The following is a 21,290-nucleotide window of genomic DNA, read 5'->3' as shown; positions in this document are numbered from 1 at the left end:
GAGATGGAGGTCACAGACCTCTACCTGTTTCACTGGTGGGTTGCTGGTTTAGGGGCATATTGCACACTCCTCTGCCCTGGCCCCCCGTGACCTAGCATGGAGACCTGCTGGGGTGCACTGCAGCTGCTGACCCCTGCGCCCTGGTTTTCCTCCCATGTAACCCAGGATACAGATGGGCAGAGGAGGGTGGTTTGGTGCATGCCCAGGTCTCGTCCCAGTAGGTATTCAAGTTATGATTGTTAATTGATTTGATGTGCAAAGCATTTGTAGACAAAAAGAAGAATAAATAAATAAGAACAGGCACAATTTTCTAACAAGTAATGTCATTTAATGAATGATATACTCTAGAAAATAGAAACTACCCAGATGCTGGTTGGTTGGTCTGTTTGGGGCTGGGAGAAGGCCCTTGCTTGGACATACAATGCCTTATCTGGATTCGTTTGTCAGCGTTTGTAGTCGCTGGAGACAAGGAAACGTCCATATATTGAAAGAGACACTAAGGGAACAAATTTTTTCTAAAACGTGGGAAGTATGCAGAATGCCTTCCCACCCTGTCTCATTGAGCAAGTGGCATGAAGGGCTCAGAGCTCACCAATATCTTTACAGATGATCCATACCTAAAAGGGATAGACTCAACCAACGGTACCAACCACAGTTCAGTCCTCTAAAATCATCAGAGACTTCGCGCTTTGCAGAACAGCTTGTGGGCTCTGGTGTCACTGCACTTCTTTCTGGATGCTTTTCTGCCCGTGTTGTGTCTCTTCCCTCAAGGTCTGGCTGCTAATTCCAGGGAATATGCTTTTCAGAATGTCACAGTACACCATGTACAGCTCTGGGTCTATTTTGGGCTTGGGCAGTGATCGGGAATTGCAGGCCTGTTCAGTGACTGAGTGCTGTAGCAAGTAGACATCGCCGAAAAGCGCCGTTAAGATTTTGTGTGCAGCCTTGTAAGGGTCGTCTTCAAACTGCACCATTGCCTTGAGCTCCGTCAGGGTATAGCCGTTGTAACGCTTGCTGTCTTCGGCCAGGGGCTGCACAGTCTCACCAATGTGTCTCACTTTCCACTTCAGGCATTTCAGTTCTCCTTTTACATCCTCTAGTTCTTTCTCCATGGCTTGGAATTCCTTTGCGGTTACAAATCTCCTGCCAAGGAAAGAAGTGGCAGACACAGTGTGGAGTTCAGAGGCTCAGATGAGTGAAATCAACCCGGCTTGGACCACAGGGCCTGAGGTCTGGGAAGGGAGATACTGTTCATGTCACTGAGTACCATCCCCAGCTCCTGTCTGCCAGGCTTTGCAGTAACAGCAGAGTTTCTCTCTGCTAGTGTAGGGAGAGATGTGCTTTCTCATTGGGAAGGAAATGAGGCACCTTAAATCTGTGTCCTGTTGGAGGAGCTGAGGTTGACAACCTGGCCCAGGGATGGCCTGTAATCAGGCCTGGAGAGCTAAATGAATGTATGGAAAATACGGTATTTTGCTTCTTGAATAACAGGGTTTAGTGGGAGCACAGGCTAGTTACTGGAAAAAAAACACTGGGAACATCTAAATAATAAAAGGTATTTACATTTTTTTATGAGGGGTTCTTAATGACACTATACTAAGTTGAGTCATTTGAGGACTTAAACATGTGTGTGGTCTGGATACGTACCTTTCATGATCAGGATCTTCCAGATCTGATTCCAAACCCTTTTCTGTATTCTTTAATCCAATTTTAGAACAGCCAGGAGACTGGGAAATATCTTCAGGAGTCATTGTTGCCAGAGGCCTTGTGCTTTTCCTGGTTGGGGTCAGTGTGTGATCTGATGCTGAAGCTTGTACGTTTTGTGCTGTGTGAGGACAAAAGGTATAGAAGGAAGTTGCATTGATCCCTGGACTGACTGGAGAGGAGTCAGAGTATTGCTGTGGCTTGGCTGAGCTGGGTGTTAGACTGAGCCTGGGGCTGGCTGGGCAAGATGCTGGAATAGTCCTTGTTCTGAGTGGGCTGGAACATGATATTGCTAAATTTTTATCTGTTTGCTCAAATGGTTGAGAGTTTCGTGATTCTCCTGGGGCCAATCTAGTGATGGAGGCAATGTCCAGCAGGGTTTGATCCTGAACCATGGAGATCTGGCTGGTTGGTTCTGATGAAAGTGAAGAGCTGCTTGATGTGTCGCTGGAAGAGCTTGACGTAGCGAATGGCGGCATTTTCTGAGCATTATGGTCACTTCTATTCCTCTGCGTGCTAGTGACATTTAGAGCTGGGTGTTGTGAAGCCCTAAAGAAAGACAAACATACACTTTTTCTCTGGACTGGGCTAAAGGCTTATAAGACAATTTTAGGCCTATTTTGGGAAAATTTTGAGCTCATTTCCCACAACTGCATTTCCCCATAGGCTGATTTGCTTCTCGTATCTGTATATATTCTGATGACCAAGAACAAAATGTTTGAGAATAAGGCACATAAATTCAGGACCAGTTCCTCCCTGATGCCAGCTAAGCATTCGTCAGCTATCATCAGCGCGATAATCACTGGCACATCAGTGTCCTCCTTTCCAAAGTCATACAGCTCTGAGAACCAAGGATTTGGTGCTGGGGAAGAACAGGAAGGGAAGAAAGCTACCGATATACTGACTGTGACAATCCAGTAAGAAGACAAAAGCATAAAACCTGGCTTGCAGGTTGCCACAGCACCTGCCCTTGATCATCCTTGCAAAGTATGAAGACTTCTTCACATTGGACCCATATGCTTTAGTCTCCTGGTAGCTCTGCATGGTTACCCAGTGAATTAGGGGGTGAATAAACAGGCAAGATAAAAACAGAAGGGCATCACTGAATGACATCATTGTTCCTGTGGTGACATTATAGGATATTTCTTTTATACAGCTTAGTGTGTTAAGGACTTTTCTTCCCCTCCTAAGCTATAGACTGTGTACAGGGCTGATCAGCCATTTTAGGCGGCTGGAAATGCCAACTGCACGGGATGCCAGACTATCCCTCCTGAATATTGTTTCCTGCACTTTTCTCCTGGCTGCTGCCAGGCAGGAGAGATCCCAAAGTTTTTTCTTTTTTTTTTCCTATGGCTTTTATTTAGTTTGGCAGGACTGATGGCAAGAGAGGAAGCTGTACACCTGTAGACTGGAATTATTATGACAGGTAGTGAATGCCGCTAGAAATGCCTTGACCTTGAAGGGGAATGCAAACATACCCAATGTGCAGATCATGATTCAGGATTTCTAACAGCCAAAGGACATGACAAACTTTTGAAGAAATACCAGTGACCAACCAAGTCTTCCTGTCCATCTGGTATATTCATATTCCTCTCATGGTAGAAGACAGCAGAAAATCCTGGTCTGGACGGGTTATATGAGATCTAGTGCATGAAGTCCTGTCCTGTTGGTACCAGTGGCTTGAATTAGCTACATATTCACTTCTCAGCCTCCCTGCACCTTTCTCAGTGTTGGATGCAATTAACACCAAATTTTTAAGGTCCTAAAGAGCATGTCTCACACTTAGGCCTTTGCTACATCACAGCATAATTACCAGGTTTGAAACAAATTTAGAGTTTTTATAATTGGAAAAGCAGATAGTAACAGAGCTACTGCATAAAATCAGAGCCGAAAAAAGAAGCATAAAATGAGTTATATAAAAGGCAGGAGAGAAAACAAGAATGCACATGTCAGAGGGAGCACCCTTCCCCAGAAGTTTGATAAACTGGCTGAGCAGGGGTGGTAGACAAGAATTGCCAACTAGGTATAAGGAAAAGCTTTTTCACCCTGAGGGTGTGTCCTGGTTTGGCTGGGAGAGAATCCCAGCCCGGCCGTGCTGGGCAGGCCCTTAGCAGTTCGAGTCAGCCAGGGCAGCTGAGCTGAGTTACCTACAGGTGTAGCCCATCCCCTAATGTCTGGTCATTATAAAGGGGGCAGGTTTGCTGAGGAGGGGGAGCTCCTGTGGGGTTCCTGCTGGAGTTCTGGCTGGGGTCCTGCTGCTCCTTGTCTGGCTTCTCCGTGCTCCTGAGGATTGCTCTCCTGTTGAGGGTGATGGTTGCATGTTCGTTTGGCTGAGCATAACTTTGCATACCTTCATTAGTACTGGGGTTGGTTCATTAAATCTGTTTTCACTTCAGCCCATGGGTCTGCTCTCCTTTTCCTGATTGCCCTCCCTGGCTGGTGAGGGGTTGTTTGGTGATGGAGCAACTGTTAGAGTTCAGCCCTAGATATGGGCTAAACACTGGGTATTCAAACACTGGGACAGAGGCCATGAGAGGTATTGGTATCTCTATCCTTGTAGATACTCAGAACTCAACTGGACAAGGAACTAAGCAGCCTGATCCAGGCTGGTCTAATGGGCATGCTGTGAGCAAGGGACTGAATTAGAGACCTCCAGAGGCCCTGTCCCACTTGTGTTATTATTCTGTGATTCAGTGATTCTAACTAGGAAAATAACTTATTCCCCCCAGTTTCCCTTTTGCCTTTCACTTTTCTCCCCTCTGAGTCCTGTCTCTCCATCCTCCTCTTCTATTGGAGCCTCTGAGCTGTCCCCTTCCATAGGGACTTCATAGTGCCTGTTGCAGGACAGTCCCTCATACAGAAAGAGGTTTTTAAAGAAAAAAAACAGCGTTACTTGCAGCCCTCCAGCTCAGATGGCTTGCTACCTCTTCTTTGCATAAGTCAGGGTTGGTAGACGAGGCCGGTGGAGGAGTGGGCTGTGGGACTGAGGGTAGCCTGGAGCCAGGCATCTTTGTTGTGTTGCCTTTGCAAACTGAGTTGCTGTTTCTTAGTCTCTCCTGGAAGCAAGGAGTGATGGCTTGTAGTGTGTTTGGGCGTGCTGTGGAGGTGCTCAGGAAGCTGGGATTTGGCACGGGTGAAGCCGATTGTTCATTTCTTGCCAGAGAGACTCCAAAACCTGGTAAACTTGTGAGGGTCTAGAGCCAGAGCTTCTGGGCGAAGGAGTGCATCCCCACACCCCTGGGAGCAGGCAGATGGGGAGAGAGCTGTCTGTTGGTTCATGGGCTGCTCTGGGACTGCGAGGTGGCATGGAAAAGGGTGATCTTCTGGCACAAAGAACATGAAATTACTGGTTATTTAAATTGGAGCTGAATCTTGGGCATTCCTCAATCTTCACTACAAAAGCCCACATTCAGCAAACACTTTTTGCTGTAGCAGAGAGTAGGAAACTTATTCTCACAAGAGCTAACGTCTTTTTAAGGCAACTAAAATAAAAATGCATGTTGTAGTATTTTTCTTAAAAATATATGTAGTAGTCCTCAAATATCTTGCAGTGTAAAACTACCAGAATGTTAAGTGTGCAAAAATCCCTACCTACCTTCTGGGGGGAAATTATAATATGCACAGTAACTGAAAGGCTATTTGGGTGCATATACAATCTGAAATATTTAATTTCACATTTTTAGCAGCATTGGACAGGGTTGACTTTTTTTGTGGTGTAGGGTTTCTTGTTTGTTTGGGTTTTTTTCCTCCATAAATCCAGGATTAGCTGTAGGAGATGGAACGCTTATTGAAAGATGCAGTTTTAAGAGTGACAGAAAACAGGTTTCATACATAAATTTCTGTGAGATTAGTTAAGAGAAGTTTCCAATTCACCTGTGCACTGGAGGAAACAAAAAAGTATTATAAATATCACTTTATTTTGCTTTCCTTTTCCACCCTTTAATTTTCACTGGCTGCAGTGCTAAACATGGGACTGAATTTACTTTCGCCATCGTGCTTATCTTGGAAGCAGAGGAGCTGGTTGCTTAAGCAGCAATCTAAAGCTTGTTAAAGCAAAATGTCAGTCTGAATTTCAGCAGAGGTAAATGAGGAGAGAACTGAGACCTATAACTTTGGAGTTTCCTAGCGGGCCAGGGTTTGCCTGAAGAAAGGCATGAAATTCCCAGTGCTTTCAATATAGCAAGGCTGGATCTTAAATCTGTAACCATGGTGCTTTATTAGAAGGGATTTTTTTCCACCTGTTTTTGTGTAGTGAATCATTATGAACTGAATAAATTACAGGAAGAATTGCAAGACCTGGAGTTGAGATCAATGCTGACATGAAATAGGAAGGTGATTGCAGCTGTCAGGTACCTCCACAAGGAGAAACCTTGACTCAACGTTGAGTGACACTTCAAATGCGTCAAGCCCTTGTTGTCTGCCTTCTTCCAGCCTTGTGCTGCTCAGCATATAAAGCATGTTCCCCGTTGTCAGAGTGACCTTGTCTGCCGTCTGTGCCTTGCCCTCTCCAGCTGAGCTTGTGCAATAGATTTTTTTTTTTTTTTTTTGTAGCACCGAATTTGGAGACATTTGGAAGTTGCCTGCAAATTCAGCACCGATTTCCTTCTGTGGCACTTGCAAGCAAGAAAAACACAGTGCATATTCTTTTTTTATGAATCATTTCCACCATATTTTAAATCTAGAGTACTTCTGATGATCTTGTTTGAATATGAAAAAAAAATAAATTACAGTATGCTTTACAATGAAGCGCTGAGGGGCTGGTTGCAAAAATCTGACTGTAGACAGCCAGGGGTGGGAGGGATGGTAGAAGAGCTGTGGGATGGACCCAAGGGAGATGCCTGCAGGGTGATATGAAAAAAAAAAAATTTGTTTTTTTAAGGCCTCACCTTTGTCAGATGACCCTCCTAAAATGCCCACACTGCCAAAACAGTGACTACATAATTCTTTTACTGCTGAATTAATTTTGAATAGTTCTTCAGTTTTCTGTGACAAAAGCTGGTATCCCGGACCCTGGGTTTACCCGCCTCCTGTAACAACCAAGGCTTTTGGCCACAGACAGTAAGAATATGCTGTTTCCTGCTCAGCTTGTGGCTTTTCTGAGCTACCTGTCTCCTCTTTGGCTTTGCCACCATACCTGTCCCTCCTTGTCCTTTGTGACATTTCTCCTGCCTCTCTTACCCTGTGTTCTACATCTGTCACCTGTACCCATTCCATCCGTGCTGTGGGTCCCAGGCACGTTGATCTAAGCAGTAGGCTCATTGTATTACAGCCCAGTGCTGGGAGAAGACTGGAGAAGAGGGTGGAAGTTGCATGGACATACAGATGTCTGAAATTGGGTACAATTGTTGTCCAGAGACTAATAACGGTAGAGCATTTCTTGGTAATAAGTAACTGTGCAACAACAAAAAAAATCCTGATGTGAGACTTCTCCTATCGTTTTTGTGTAGCAGCTGTGCACTGAGATCTCCCAGCCCTGCACATCTGAAAGAAAGTTGAGACCTCCAAGGTCAAAATGACAGCAAATAGTCTATTAAGAGCGTTTAGAGCTTTGCACTGGCAATGCTAAGTTTGGTACAACAAAACATGACTGGGGATATTAGATGTATAGGGGCCAGCACCATATGTTTGCACAGGAAGGCAGCGTGGTGAGAGCAGAGGATGCCAATTTATAGCTAGAGCTCCCTGACGCTGTTCTTAGCCCAGCTCAAGCAAGTGTAAACCCTGTTAAAGGAAAATTAAATGGTTTAATATAGAATATTCAAGACTGAATATTGCATTTCCCCAACCAAGGCTCCTCTGGAATCAAGCTTCTGATGAAATGTACAATTTAAGGCCAGTTCTCAAAATGGATAGTTTAGCGTTGCTAATGGAGGAACCTGTGATCCTGGCCTGGCACAACGCCCTTAGTGCTTACCTATACTTCCACCGTGCTCCTGAGCTGCTTGCAAACCTTTAACATTGTCTCTTCTAAAATCACCTGGCCAGCTGGTGTTTGTCTTCTACGTTTGCTCAGTCTTGTTTTATTTCAAGTTTTTACTGTTTCACTCTACAGCGGCACGCTCCCCAAATCCTCGCCTCTCCACAAGGTCCAGTTGCCTTGTTTTGTCTTTGTGGAAGGACAGAAAAAAGCATGTCTGAGGATAAGTGAATATTCCTTATATGCTGTTTGCTTCAAATTAGAACAGCCTTGGAGCATTTCTAAGTGAGGGCAGCTGACAAGTCCTCCAGGGAATGGAATGAAATGTTGGTTGAAATAAGCAGCAGGAATAACTTCTGCTGACATGTCCTTGTGTCCTACTGGTACAGGACCACCTCTGTGTGAAGTTCAAAAAGAGCTTAAAATGATCTGCTGGCACTTACTCTGCTAGTGGAATGTGGGTGGTGAGTTGACCAAGCAATGGCGAGGACCTGGTCTGTTCTAGGTGATGCGCCCTCTTCTTTCACCCAGGCAGGCCCCTGGATAACCAAAGGGCCAGTGTAACCTTTGTGGCTGCTGGGACTTTAGCAGAGCAGTTCTTTTCTCGTTTTCTTGCCATTAACAATTCTCTACTGGCCACGAGCCCATTGCATGGGTAATGTGACAAAGAGGAGTGGGAGTGTATGAAGCTAGAAACAACCTTAAGGAGAATCCTCTGGTCAGATACAGGCCAGTTACGGCTTGATGGGGCTTGTTCCAGGAAGGAGAATTTAATCTGAAGGTTTGGAGGCTTTGTGCTATCCTGAGCAGCAGTAACTAATGTGTTTTGCTCCCTAATAAGCATGAATAATGAAGATTCTGAACCTCGAGTTAGATTTGTGAGTAAACTATGAACTGAGAGCAGAACTTCACTCATGTCACTTTATTAATATTGATCTGATTTCATTACAGTAGGTAACTTATGTGAAGCTGAAACTGATGTAATAGTGAAGAACGGTCACTGTTCTTTAACCTGATACTGGACTTCTTGTTTGCAGTTTGCTTTTCCAGCGCTGTCAGCACACCTATGGAAGTAAGCTATGTGTCCTTTAAATCAAGGTACTGGGCAGGACTGGGTATATGACCGTTACAGCCTTGTTTCTATTCCTTGGAACACCTAATGTCAAAAATTGTTATCTGTTCTTTGAAACAAAGACCTTTGGACAGTTCATAATGAAATAAGCATGTTTGAAGACTAGCCAGTAGCTTGGCAGGCAAGGAATTTTCTCGGGAAATGACCCAGATCAATTTTGTACTAATATATGTTTTCAGGCCTGTGAAAAAGAAGGATGTGGATCTGCCTGTGTAAAGGTCCATAACTGATATGACATTTTCAAGGAGCAGGAGTTGCCAAGGGAGCTGATGACAAACCAAGCTGGAAAGCAGTGCTAGCTCTGTCATGACTGTGGGGAGACAACCTGCAGTGACATGGGACTGGAGAGCTGTTCTAGCAGGTCTGAGGGATCAGGACCCTCAATGTTAGGATTATGGACATCTAGCTTCCCTGGGCGTATGGCAGAGATGTGCATCTTGGCAAGACAGAGGCAGCAAAACACTATGTGGTTTCCAAATTTTAACAGTGCAGAGTCAGCAAGTCACTTTCCCAAGTCTCCCTCCTGCTGAATGAAGAATCACTTGCTTGCTTTGCAAGAAAATAGATGCATGAAATTGCACACATCTTTCCTGGAGAGTAAAAGAAAAGTGTAGTATTCAGAGCAGGGCAGGAGCCATGCTCCAATATCGCTCTGTACACTGAACCACTGATTTCCATAGCTTAAAGTAAGACTCTTTGCAAACGCTGAATAAAAGCATAGCAATTTCCTAAGTGCAAGAAATGGCATTAATTATACTAACGTTACTGTCTACCAAAGCTGCTTTCAATCATTTTTATATTCAATAGCATGCATCATCATGAATTGGTCATAAATATAGATGAAAAAAGGTAGTGATAATGAAAGTTATACAGGTGTAAATTAGAGCATATTTTTAAACTACTATGCAGTCACAGCTTCTTGAGATAATATAAAATTACAGGATATGTGCACATCCTAAACTGAGTCCTGGAGAATTCTGCACTGTTTGTATGCTAGTTGATTATTGTTTGGGGAACACTGTCTGGGAAAGTTACAAACCTCTATTTCCATAGCTTCCTACTCCAAACCTTATTCTTAACCCCAAGGAGCCAGCATGGGGACGGTACAAGCCGTTGTGTGTTGGACATTCGAGCCATGGTCACTTACTATTTGGGGAGCAGCTATGGAGGCACTGTAACCTCAGGTCCCCAGCCTCAGCCCTCTCCTCCTCAGTCCTGGAAAAGAGAATATAGAAGTAGCACCTTTAACAGAAACAAAGGCTGCTCCCAAATGCACAGAAATGGGTCAAAATCAATAAGAGTACAACATACCTGGGCTCCTCCATCTATAGCCAGCCAGGCCCATTATGGAGATCGTAATGGTCTCGGGAAGGACTTGGTTCCACTGGCTTTGCCCCTCTTGGGGGAAAGCTCATGTAAAGAGGCCATGGGGAATAGAAATGAGGGGCTCAGGGCTGCGTCTCTCCCACTCTTTCACTCTTCAGGACGAATCTAAGCCTCAGGGACTAACAGCATTGTACAGTACGTGAGTGTTGGAAGTGGGTGTGTTGCTAGTGAGACACCATTTAAGTGCCAGTCTGTGTAATTTTCCAGAAGGAACAGCTCTGCGGATTAAACCTTCCTGTGTTGCAGAATAAAGTACAGAATAAATCCAAGGCAGAACTTTACACTCGTCCCTGTGTGCTAATGAAAGGTGAATAATCAGATTGGAAATTCTTATTGATGTCCATATGAAAAGATACTGACTCTATAAATGGGAGGTATGGTAGGTCAGTAGCTTAAAATCTGTTCAGATATCTAGGTGACCAAGGAGAAAATCGGAGCAAAAGGTTGGCATGTCTTTGGAAAGCATTAGTATGATCTGCACAACATCTTATATGAGTACAACAGACTTGGAAAAAGCAAGCTGTGAGTAAGATGCATTAGAGAAATGTACAAAAAAAATTTGAAAAAATAGTGTATGAGACTGAGGATTTGAAAAGTTCTGATTCTCATAGTGTTGAGAATGGTCCTGATTATTATCTCTGCAGTAGCTTTGGTCCTGCTGTTTCAGACTGCTCTTAGTGCTTCAAAACTACATTTTTTTTATCCCTGCAGAGGCATTTTGTCTGCACCGGTGTTAATGGCAGTTTGAACTCAGTTGACTCTAGAATTTCACCAGTAGCATCTGCCTGATGCTGGGTTGGTTTTGCAGATCAGAGTAAGGGCTCAGTCAGCAAGAAAAATACTGTGAACTCAGCTGCAATGCTACAATGGATGTTGATGGGCAGCTGCAAGTTGGCAAATGCTGTGCTACGGATGAGTGAACTGTGGAAGGCTGAATCTTCCAGATTTACTTGCTAAATTTGCATATTGGTTTAACAGCACCTAATAAGTGAGATTTGTTTCACAGGGAGCAAAAGGCTGGATATTGGACTGGAAACAGGGCTATGCTCATCTCTAGAGTCCCCTCTCACATTAGTGCCAGGGTGGGCCAACATCCTTACCCTGTCTGTGGTGGCTTCGGTTCCAATGGGACTCACTACCCCTGGCCTCATGGAGCCTGACCAGGCATGGACGTGTTTCTAAAAGCTGCTACTCTTCATCCTCTTGGCAACAGTAAAAGAGGGCAATGGGTAATGCAAGTTTTCTGGTATTGCTTCGCTAATTTCTTATTCCTTGCTCAAGGCAATGACTAGCTCTCCATGAGGGGCTCACCTGGACTTGATTTCCACCCTTTCAGGGCCCCTGTCCCTGACCCCAGGCTTCACTCCTCACGTACTCTCACACCAAGCCTCTGCATTCCCCTGCCCCAGATCTTCCTCCCCATAGCTACAACCATCCTTGTTCCAGCAGCTGTGACTACTGTCCCAGGGTCTCCATCTGCCCCACCAACACTTCTGCCTTTCTCCCAGCACACCAAAGAAGCAGAGAGGAAAGTTTTCGTCTTTACCTGGAAGCAAAGTCCACAAGCGTTCTGAGAGCAGGGAAAGGTGGTGGGGAGTGGCTGAAAGGGGATTTATTATTATTTTTTTTAATATATAAAAAAAGGGAGGCAAGAAACTGGGGATAAACTTGGGAAAGTCATTCAATGCCTGTCCCTTGCCTGAATGGACGTGATGATAGTGTCACTGTAGCCTGTTGGTCTAAATGAGTGTAATTGTTGTGAATGAGTCCTGATTATGACACAGCCTTATGGGCAAACCTGCTAAAACTGCTACATCTACTACTGATTTCCATCTTGCCCTCCTCTTGCTGCCTTTTTAGAACCCCCAAACTAGATGGTTGCCCATTTATTAGATGTTACATTAAGAAAGCTGAAAATTTGATAGTCCAGGTGCACTGGAAGGGTTACCCCAGTCCCCTTATTTCTCATGGCCTCACAGGTATGCTTGTGCAGGGTAGGGAGGAAGGTGTGGAATGTCATGGTATGACTGCACTGCGGAGCAGTGACATCTCTGTGACAGCAGGCAGTGGCAAAGGGACAGCAGTCCTGTAGACAATGGGCCATGCTCAAGATCATATGTGGCAAGAGTATTCATATGAAACAGAGCAGAAAGAGAAATTGAGAGGGAACTGACACATAATAAAGTAAAAAAATTGAAAAAGATGAGCAAAAGTTATAGGCAAATATTCAGTTAAAAGGAAAACCAGAGAAAAAGGGAGGACAAACAATAAGCGGACAAAGACTGAAAGCTGACGTCTTGCAGATAATTCTATTGGTAATTTTGTAGAACGCTTAATACATGAATGATACCTCCAAGCCTGTATCATTTACCTGTTCTGCTTAGAGTTACTCTGAGGGCTATCATATCTTTTATATCTTTTGATTTTATGGCGTGAAAAACAGCACCTATTTTGTCTGGACTTTGTGGAGTATCCCAGACCTGGGAAGGAAATAATTGTTAAATATAACCATGAATCTTTGATTTTTCATCAGCTGTCTCAATGTATTCCTAGCAACAGAAACAGCAAGATGCTTTGCTGTTGAGAGACAAAGTCTGTGTCTCTGGGATTGGAGGTAGTCAGAGAATTTGGCTGTCTCTGTGCAAGCTGTCTGTTTGTGCTTACGTGGGGACTAAGGGCTGGATAACTATATGGACTGCTTAACGTGGAGCCAAACCAGGCTGTGGAGCAGCATCTGGGGTGTACATGCACAGTCACGTGATTTTAAAGGTCTTTCCTACGTTCATCGCAGCTAAGTCAGTTCTTAGGATGTGGAGACTGAAGTTAACAGGCAGCAGCAATGCGGACTGTGTGAGGCTGACATGCTAGGTGAGGGGATGGGGTGAGCTGATGGAGGAGGAGGGGGTCAGGACAGCAGGCCATGCATTGATGTGGTTCATCTGCACTGGGTGGTGCACACTTGTTGAATTGGGAGCTCTTAAGGGAGCATTTCATCTCTTTGATCAAATATGGCTCTTGCAAATCTTCTGTTGTTATATGCAGTTACATGTGATTAAAATTAAGTGAAAGACAATGATATTGTGTTTGACAGTATTTGCAAGATTAGCGGTATTTTACTGTCAGTATTTTTCAGAAAGCAAACTTCTCTGGGAGTAGGGGCCTGTAGAAGAATATTTCAACAAAAACTTTTATCAGGCAAAATGGGGTTAATGCTTATCTTTTGGGAGACAGGGAGGAAAAACTGCAGCTGTTGGGAATAATGATAAAGTTTTAACTTTCACTAGAAATATATTGCTCTTGGAAAACTGCCTATTGCACAAAGTCTATTCAACACAGAGGCTAGATGCATGTGCATAGTGGGTGCGGGATGTGTACTGAGGCAAAGAGGGTACTGATATGTACAAAGTAACTGGAAAGAAGAAAGGCTGGAGGGTTTTATTTATGAGATATGAAAAGGAACATGGAGGTGTAGGAGTAGGAGGGAATGTGAAGTATCCCTGGGTATATGCACAGGAAGAAAAGAGAATTTAAGTTATTTTCTGTGTGTGCAAAGGAAGATCAGAGCTAGGGGAAGTTTTGTGCTTGCTGGGGCTGCTGGCACCCACAGCCAGTAGCAACACTGTGTCACTAATTGATGATCCCTGGACACCACACGGTCTGAGTGTTCCCAGGTCACAACAGTGAAGCCAATCATGAATATGCTAACTTGGGGAAAAAAGAAAAAAAAGGATGTAATGCTAATGCTGCACAGCTTTAAATCTCTGGAATGATCCCATGGTAACACTGTCTCTGGGCTTCTTATTATGTATTCAGATACAACAATTAAAATAATGTGATATAAAAAAAGAAAGTCATAATCATGAAGTTTGGGAACACCACATGCTTGATCTGTGTTTGCCAAGTGTGTGTGGAGTGGCTTGGAGGATGTGACCAACAAGTGAACTGTTCACATAAATTCAAAATGAGCAAGGAAGCTGGAAGGGCAGAACAAAATACATGGTCCAGTTGTAAAGCAAGTGGTGGAGACAAAGCATTTTCTCTGCATACTGGTCAGGAAGGCTCTGACCTGTACACAGAGTAGTTGCGAGGAACAGGCAGTTCTGTACGCAAGTTGCCTAGTAGGGAGCTTGTTTTGAATGACATGTACAAAATAAGACTTAAACCACGTTGGTTTGTACTGGCCAAGGTGGGACTTATCACTTGTCTTGGGCATATGTGTGTTAAATACCCAGCTATGTGCACAGGTAGGTTCAAACCTTCCTTCCAAGAGACCTGAAAAAGCCTTGACGCTACGTTTGGCTTGTTGTTGTTCCTTGGGGCCCTCCACCTGTGTATCTAGTGTGTTGGGGAGAAGGTCTCTCAGGTTACAACAATCGTACAGTGTTATGTGGTATTGACTCAACGTGTGTGTAAAATGTGTGTGTGGGGGGGGTGCGTGTTTGTGATGTGGTGAGTGCAAGAGGAATCAAAATCAAACTACACAGGATCTATGTGAGATAAAGAGGGTTACTGTCCTCTGTGCCACTGATGTGTTTTGCTGCTTACTGTTCTAGGAAGGGCAGTAGTGGTACTTCATCAAGTTTCTGTAGCATTTCCCAATGTAACTCAACATACTCTGTGGGTCTCTCATCTGCAATTCTCACTTCAATAATTCAGCTGACTGCTTTCCCTCAGAGAGGTGATTTCTCCTGAGGCACGTGCTGACCACTTCCTCTTCACTGTTTGGGGGTTTTTCCTCACACAGAGAAATTTTTTAAATTCACTGTCATCTCTAAATGCAAAATTAGGAAAATCACAGTTGTTTGAATAATTTTTCTTATCCTTCCAGGCTGCCTGAAAGGTGGAGTGAAAACTTGGAAGTTGGCAGGGGAATAACTGTAACAACAGAGACTATTAGTTAAGGTTAGGTAACCAAGGCAAAGTAATACGCATGGAAGTTCTCTAGTTCTTCCTGCTCAGGAGAGTTCCCCGCTTTGCTAGTGAAATGTCTGATCATTTCAAATCTTCCATCTCCTCAGAACTTCCCAACCACTCTCTTCCACCACTGAGAAACTGCCACATTGGTCAGAACAAGAAGAACGTATCCTCCTTAAGTTTTCAGTCCCCAAACACTCTTTACATCACTTCCAACAATAGGCTTTTGGTGAAGATTCTCTGTACTTATCAGCTCCTCATTCCATGAAGGTACTCCTATGGAGTCCATCACACCTTCCCTGCTGTGTGAGGTCAATATTTGTGTGTTCTTCACATTCTCCAATTTTAAGCAAAGCCTTAACCTTCTCACAAAAGAATGAGGGCAGCAAATATCCCAGTGCAGCCATGTGGGCTAACTAAGGGCGCACAGGGTCAGCAGTGCAGCCAGTGGGCAGTGTGTGGTGATGGGCAGAGTGAAGGAGCGTCTCTGGGCTTTCAGGGCTCAGACAGGACTTAGTCATCATAGACCCTGGTAGCAGTGTGGGTGGCACTGGTGGGTGGATGTTTCTGCAGTGCAATATGATGTGTGTGCTGTAACTGTGTGGAGATGCTCAGGAGGATGGGTTGTGTGGAGGAGCCTAGGATGGGTTGTAAGCTTGTGACTATGGAAGATGGCAACCCCAAAGTGGCCTAGTGGTGGCTGGAAAATGTCTCAGCAGCCATTAGGATTATTTGGAGGTGCCTATTATACATGCTGTGAAAGGATGGCTGTAACGCTTGTATCCCCACAATTTTACCTTTCCAGAGAGGGGAAATCATCTTGCATTGGCAGCATAGCTTCTTATGAATTCCTACGAATCAGATGTATACTGTGTAAGGACTTGTCAGTCTTGTGTTTTAATGAGTGTGTAAGAAAAGGCAGGCACTGGAACAACACAAAATTTAAGGAAAAAACAAATCAAGGAGGATGTTTTGTGTTCCTTCAACACGTTTCTTCTCCAAGTATGTTGGAGACTTCACCCACACGTGCTGAAATGGGTGAAAGCCTGGATTTTCTGAGACTAGCAGAGTCCATGAAAACCTCCACTGATCGAGCGACTGACTGCACTGACCTTTCTCTGAAGTACTTGATGGCTTCCTGGTCTAGGAAGTTCTGCTCTTCTCGAAAGCCCTGCTCAAAGATTTTGCGCTTGTGTCTGAACTCAATGACAGTCTTAGTGTAAGAGTTCAAGGTAGTAACGGAGGCCGCCATGCAGCAGGTGAAAGAGCCCCATGCCAGACTGTGGAGAGAGAAACCAGCAGACAGAGCTGGGTTAAGACAGCAGCTCATGTTATATTTCTGACGCCAAGAGACACACATACACAGGATGCGACTAGGCAGGTAAGTCAGCAGTGACAAACCCGTTCTCCTCATCTTACCTCAAATGACCTGTGGCACGTGCTCAGGCATGCAGGTGGGATGCTGGGCTAGGGGCTGGGCACAACTTTCATCCCCTGGAGAGCCATGTGGCAGTGCTAACGTGAACACTAGGTGCACTGACAGAGGAGTTGAATGCCTCTTGGTTTTCCTTTGGAATGTTTGAGCCTTGCAGACAAGTGCTAAAATCTATAGAGCAGTAATGAACTCCTGGAAGGACTAGTGCCCCAGAGAGTATGTCTTTTTGGACTGGCCGAAGTTCTCCAGCATCTGTGGGAGACTGACTCTGCACAATGCTAGTGCAGGAATGGTTTCTGTTCTGGTTTTTATGCCTTCATCAGACTACTGTATTTCCTTCTTTCCTGGTTCATGGCCATTTCTAGCATTCCTAGCTTATATCTGGTCTTGGAAAGCCTGACCAGAACAGAAGACAGCACTTCCATTTTGTGGAGAGATCCAATCTGAGGGCAGCGCCCTAAGTGAGCAGGCAGTGCTGGCCAGTCTTGGTCAGCTAGTGGCAGGACACCTGCAAGTACCAACCAGGAGCACAGGGAGACAGAGGGAGAAGGAAAGTAGAAGAAAGGACTACCCCAATGCCAGGCTGGAACACCAGCAAGTGTTGTCCTGGGTCTCCCGGCAAGGGAGAGTTCATCTGGGAGCTGCTCTGCTCCCTGCTCATGGACTGGGTTTCCCCCGGGTGCCTTCTGCCCTCCCTGAACATCTCTCCTCCAGCCTTTACCTCACTGAACTCCAGTTCAGATGTGGCTGGTGGGGGACTCATGGTCCCAAGGAGTTTAGATGCTTTTTGAGATGAAATGGGGTTATGAAAAAAGGCACTGAATTCTTCCTTTTGTCTGCAGAGCTTATCTGCTTTCAGGTTTTCCTTGACTTCACATTCAACCCATCAGCTCCAGCTACACACAGTTCACAGTGGCTTCCTAACTAGCTTGGATTAACTTAATCATCTGTGTCAGCTACACGCTTTACCTGCTCCTTGCTTTCACCTTTTCTATAACCAAATTGAACATTGATATAAATTATGCAGAACAGAAAGAATACAGCCACAGCAGCATTATCTTATAAGTACACATTATCAACAGAGCCCTCAGCATGAGCTGTTTTCCCATTCTGCAAAGGATCTGCAGGCAAGGAAACAGTTTCTCATTTCAAATTAGGCAAAACTTGAAAAAGAACATGTATTCATGAACTGAAAAATCTGGGGTAAAAAAAAATGGTTCAAGTATACAGAAATGGCTCATTTCAATGATTTCAAAATTCAGTGCATAGCAAGTCCTTTAGGGACTCCCATGGCAATGAAGTGTGTGGAGGCAGCCCTCTCCTAGTCATTTTTGAACCTGTATGCCAGATGCAACTGAATGAGAAGGAAGTGTGGAGAACCCTGGGGTGATGAAGTTCCCTTAGGTTTCCCATGGTTGGGCGGAGAAGTGGAAAGGAAACTTGTGCTATGTGTGAGTGTCCAGGCACAGTGAAGCCTGGCATGTGTCTTCCTTGTGTGTGGAAAAGCTCCAAATATTTCCAGCTGGGGTCCTAAAAAATATCAAGGAAGAAGCCAGCTGAAACGCCATGCTTCACTGTGCCTGGTGAATGATACATGGAGAAAAATTTTTCTTGAAAGTTTCTGGTAATTTTTAATCATTAACTCAGAAATGCTGAAAGGTTTAGAGAAGGAAATACAGAATGAAGACTCTCAATGTGACCTCAGGTCTGGCATTTGGTAAATCAGAATGAGACAATTATGATTTATATGTTTTACTTTTTATGGAGCTTGGTTAAATGTTATTTATTTTTAAGTGTAAAGAGTGGTTTTCCTACCTGTAAGAGTTACACCCTACTTTAGGTGCAGGTCTCTTTAAAAGCAATGCCCCTTTGTGCCAGCTGTGCCCCAGATGTGTTGGGACTGCAGCTGTAGTGCCTCTAGTAGCTGAGCTCAGGGCTCAAACAGCTCAGGCTTTTGGATTTGTTTTGTTTCTAGAGGGGCTGAGCTTGAACATTGACTGACCTTCAGAGCCACTGAAACCCCCTGCCTGGAGAATCCTCTGGCTCACTCCTGGCTTGTGCCAGAGCACAGACCAACCTCCAGGCTTTGCCAATGGCTTGGGAACGGGGTAAGGTAACAGGGATCAAGTGGTGTGTTTTCATCCCTGGGACATCTGAGCAGATCACAAGCAGCCCTTCCTCATTTTGAGGAGAGGTATTTTCATCATTGCCTTTAAAATGAGTCACAGGAAAAAATAGCTTTCCCATTGGCACTTGGGAAGTGAACAGTGGTCTAGGTCTCCACTCACGCCCTTTGGCTCTTGGGGGCCAGAACAGCCTCTCCACAGCCCTTTTCAGTGGTGGTACAAGTCTCTGTGCTTTGACAAGTTGTCTTGTATGATGCTGCCCTGGTGCTTTTTACAGAAGGCTGTAAGTAATGCTGATGTTAGCACTACTGGTTCAGGGGTATTTGAAGCTCGTGCTTCAGGCCATCACCTGAACCCAGATGGAGCAGAAAGAAATTCCTATGTGCGCAAAGTTTCCAAACTCCACCAGGCTGGGTGGGCATTTGTTTTTAACCCTTCTTAAAGAAGGTGTTCAAATCTGGGCAATGCCAGGGGAGGCTGTAGCGCTCTGGTCCATACAGCAGCAGTGGTTCAGTGTTAGCTGGAGGGAGGAAACCTTGTTTTTGCTGTGTTTGACTTTCAGACCGTCCTTTGCTAGGTCTGCTACCAGTCACTGGCATGGCATGAGGAACCCCATGGCCTTCCTCAGGCTGCTGAGCACCACTGCAGGCTAAAGATGCTGCTGCTTTTCATTTCTGTCCCAGAGATGTTGTGACTGAGCTGATGCTTGCACCTTGCCCAGTGTCCTGCACAGGCAAGGATGTTGCCTTGGATGGTATCAGGGGAGGGACAGAGATTAGCAAATTTGGGACAGCAACAGCTTGAGCGGAGCTCGGCTTTAACGAGGGTGAACCAACAGTCACCGTGCGGGTGAAGCTGAGGTCCCACTTTGGGAATACAGGAAGAGCTGAGGTGGCTCGCTCATATTTGGATCATGTTCTCCACAGTGAGGTCTAACCTGGGGTCAGTCCTGGTCTTTAAACCAAAGCCTGCTGTGCCCTGCCTCTGGCTGCCCGGGGAGAGCTGCGGGTTGGGACAGATAGCGCTGGGAGCCGCTGTCGCAGGGTGGGATGCTGGGCTCCAAACAGCTCACTCGGAGCATGGGTGGGATCAGTGGGCTCAGGGAGGGCTCATAATGCCCTGTGGGACCCACCAGCCTCTGATGCCTGTTCTGACACATGGGGTTTCTTGTCTTGCACAAGATGAAGGAGAATAATCTAATGAGTGGTTTATCATGCTACACATTGAACAACATTCTGAATTTTGAGTATTGCAGTGAATTATAAAATAGATTACTGAAGACAAATTAATAGAGGATATGCCTTATTATTCAAATATATTAATAATTATACAATTGTTATGACAGAATGGTTATAAATATTTATATAAATATAAATATACTGCATTAATGTATTTATAATAAGTTCCTCATCATAGCAATAAATATTCATTATTGATACACAAAATAAGCTGTATTTTAAATATAATGCATTTTATATTTTGTAACATGTTGCTAAAATGTTAGTAACTCCTCCCATGAAACACAGTATAGTGAGGGGAGAAGGAAAGGCTAATAATTCCCTGCAGTGCTGTGCATAAGAAATACCTGTGTTTGTTTATTGGTGTTAGCAAAGGTTGTTGTCTCTGCTTTGAGATGGAATGAAAATAATATGCTACATTTAGAAATGAAAAAAAGAAAGTATCTTCCATAGCCTTCCAAAGAGGCTGATGCCTCTAGAGGGATGTGAATGTTGTTTGCAGGTATTTCTATTCTCCACAGTCTTCTATTGTTAAGCTGCTCATAAACTTGCGAGCAATATAACACAATTGACTTATCTCGGCCAAATTATTTTTATGTGATTTTTTTTTTTTTTTTTAAGAAGATAAATGGAAAAGTTAAAAAAAAAAAAAAAATTAAAAGTCAGTCTCCAAAATGTCACGTCCATTTTACCAAGCCTTCTCTCCATGATCCTCAGGGAAATATCATGGTGCCAGGAGCACTACACCTTCCTCTGTGGTTGTGTTAAAAGCTGCACTGTAAGGTTCAACTGAGACATTAATTAAAAACTAAAAAAGAGAGAGGGGGAAAAAAAAAAGCTGAAAGTCTCTGAAATGCCATGGCAATTATGTACCTAAATTGAACTTTAATGAGAGTGCTCAATCTGTGTTGGTAATTGTGGATGCTGTTTATTTACAAATGCTATGTACCTGCTGATATGCACAGCTGCTGCTGCACAGTCACTGATAACTCTCCCCTACACCTCAACAATTGTACAGCCATGGTGTGGGTTGTTTTTTTTTTTTTTTTGTTCCTAGCATTTTGGCAGCTGTAAATTCACATGCCTGTTCCTGGAAATTTGAGATGACATGTACAATCTCCCAACAGACTGATGGAACAACTCAAAAACGAAAAGATATTAACTGGTGGTGACACTTACCAGAAGGACCATCCATAGTCCCATGAATGTGGTCGCCAGTCCTCTGGCCCAAGGCTGACTGTCACTTGGAAAACTTGAGTATACATCATGTGTGCCACCATCCCCAAGAGACCTGAGAAGCAGGGATTATAATAGGAATTTTTGTGCTAATGTTTTTTGTAATTCTTGAGATAGCTACTGCTGGAAGTGCTTTGAAAGCTCAAAAAGTCTTTGTTGTACTTTTATGCCTCCTATTCTACTGTGGAGGAGGGAGCTGCAT

General features: G+C 44.3%; 1 protein-coding gene across 2 annotated transcripts in view; it reads right to left on the bottom strand.

Annotated features, from left to right (window-relative positions):
• Positions 1-716: 716 nt before the first annotated feature.
• The window catches only part of GSG1L (GSG1 like), a 57,060-nt gene continuing 36,486 nt past the window's right edge, over positions 717-21,290 (bottom strand). Inside the window, exons 4-7 of one of the 2 annotated variants that reach the window (XM_086473061.1) lie at positions 21,032-21,143; positions 16,166-16,333; positions 1,648-2,253; positions 717-1,143 (exon numbers count right to left, since the gene is read on the bottom strand). In XM_086473061.1, coding sequence (XP_086329187.1) covers positions 717-1,143; positions 1,648-2,253; positions 16,166-16,333; positions 21,032-21,143 — 1,313 coding nt within the window. The remainder of the gene's footprint in view (positions 1,144-1,647; positions 2,254-16,165; positions 16,334-21,031; positions 21,144-21,290) is intronic. The other variant, XM_086473062.1, reaches the window with a different exon arrangement.

Source organism: Leptosomus discolor, chromosome 14 (assembly GCF_034619465.1).
Source record: "Leptosomus discolor isolate bLepDis1 chromosome 14, bLepDis1.hap2, whole genome shotgun sequence".
NCBI lineage: Eukaryota > Metazoa > Chordata > Aves > Leptosomiformes > Leptosomidae > Leptosomus > Leptosomus discolor.
The sequence above is the reverse complement of the archived record's forward strand: the minus strand, read 5'-3'. Positions and strand labels throughout refer to the sequence as shown.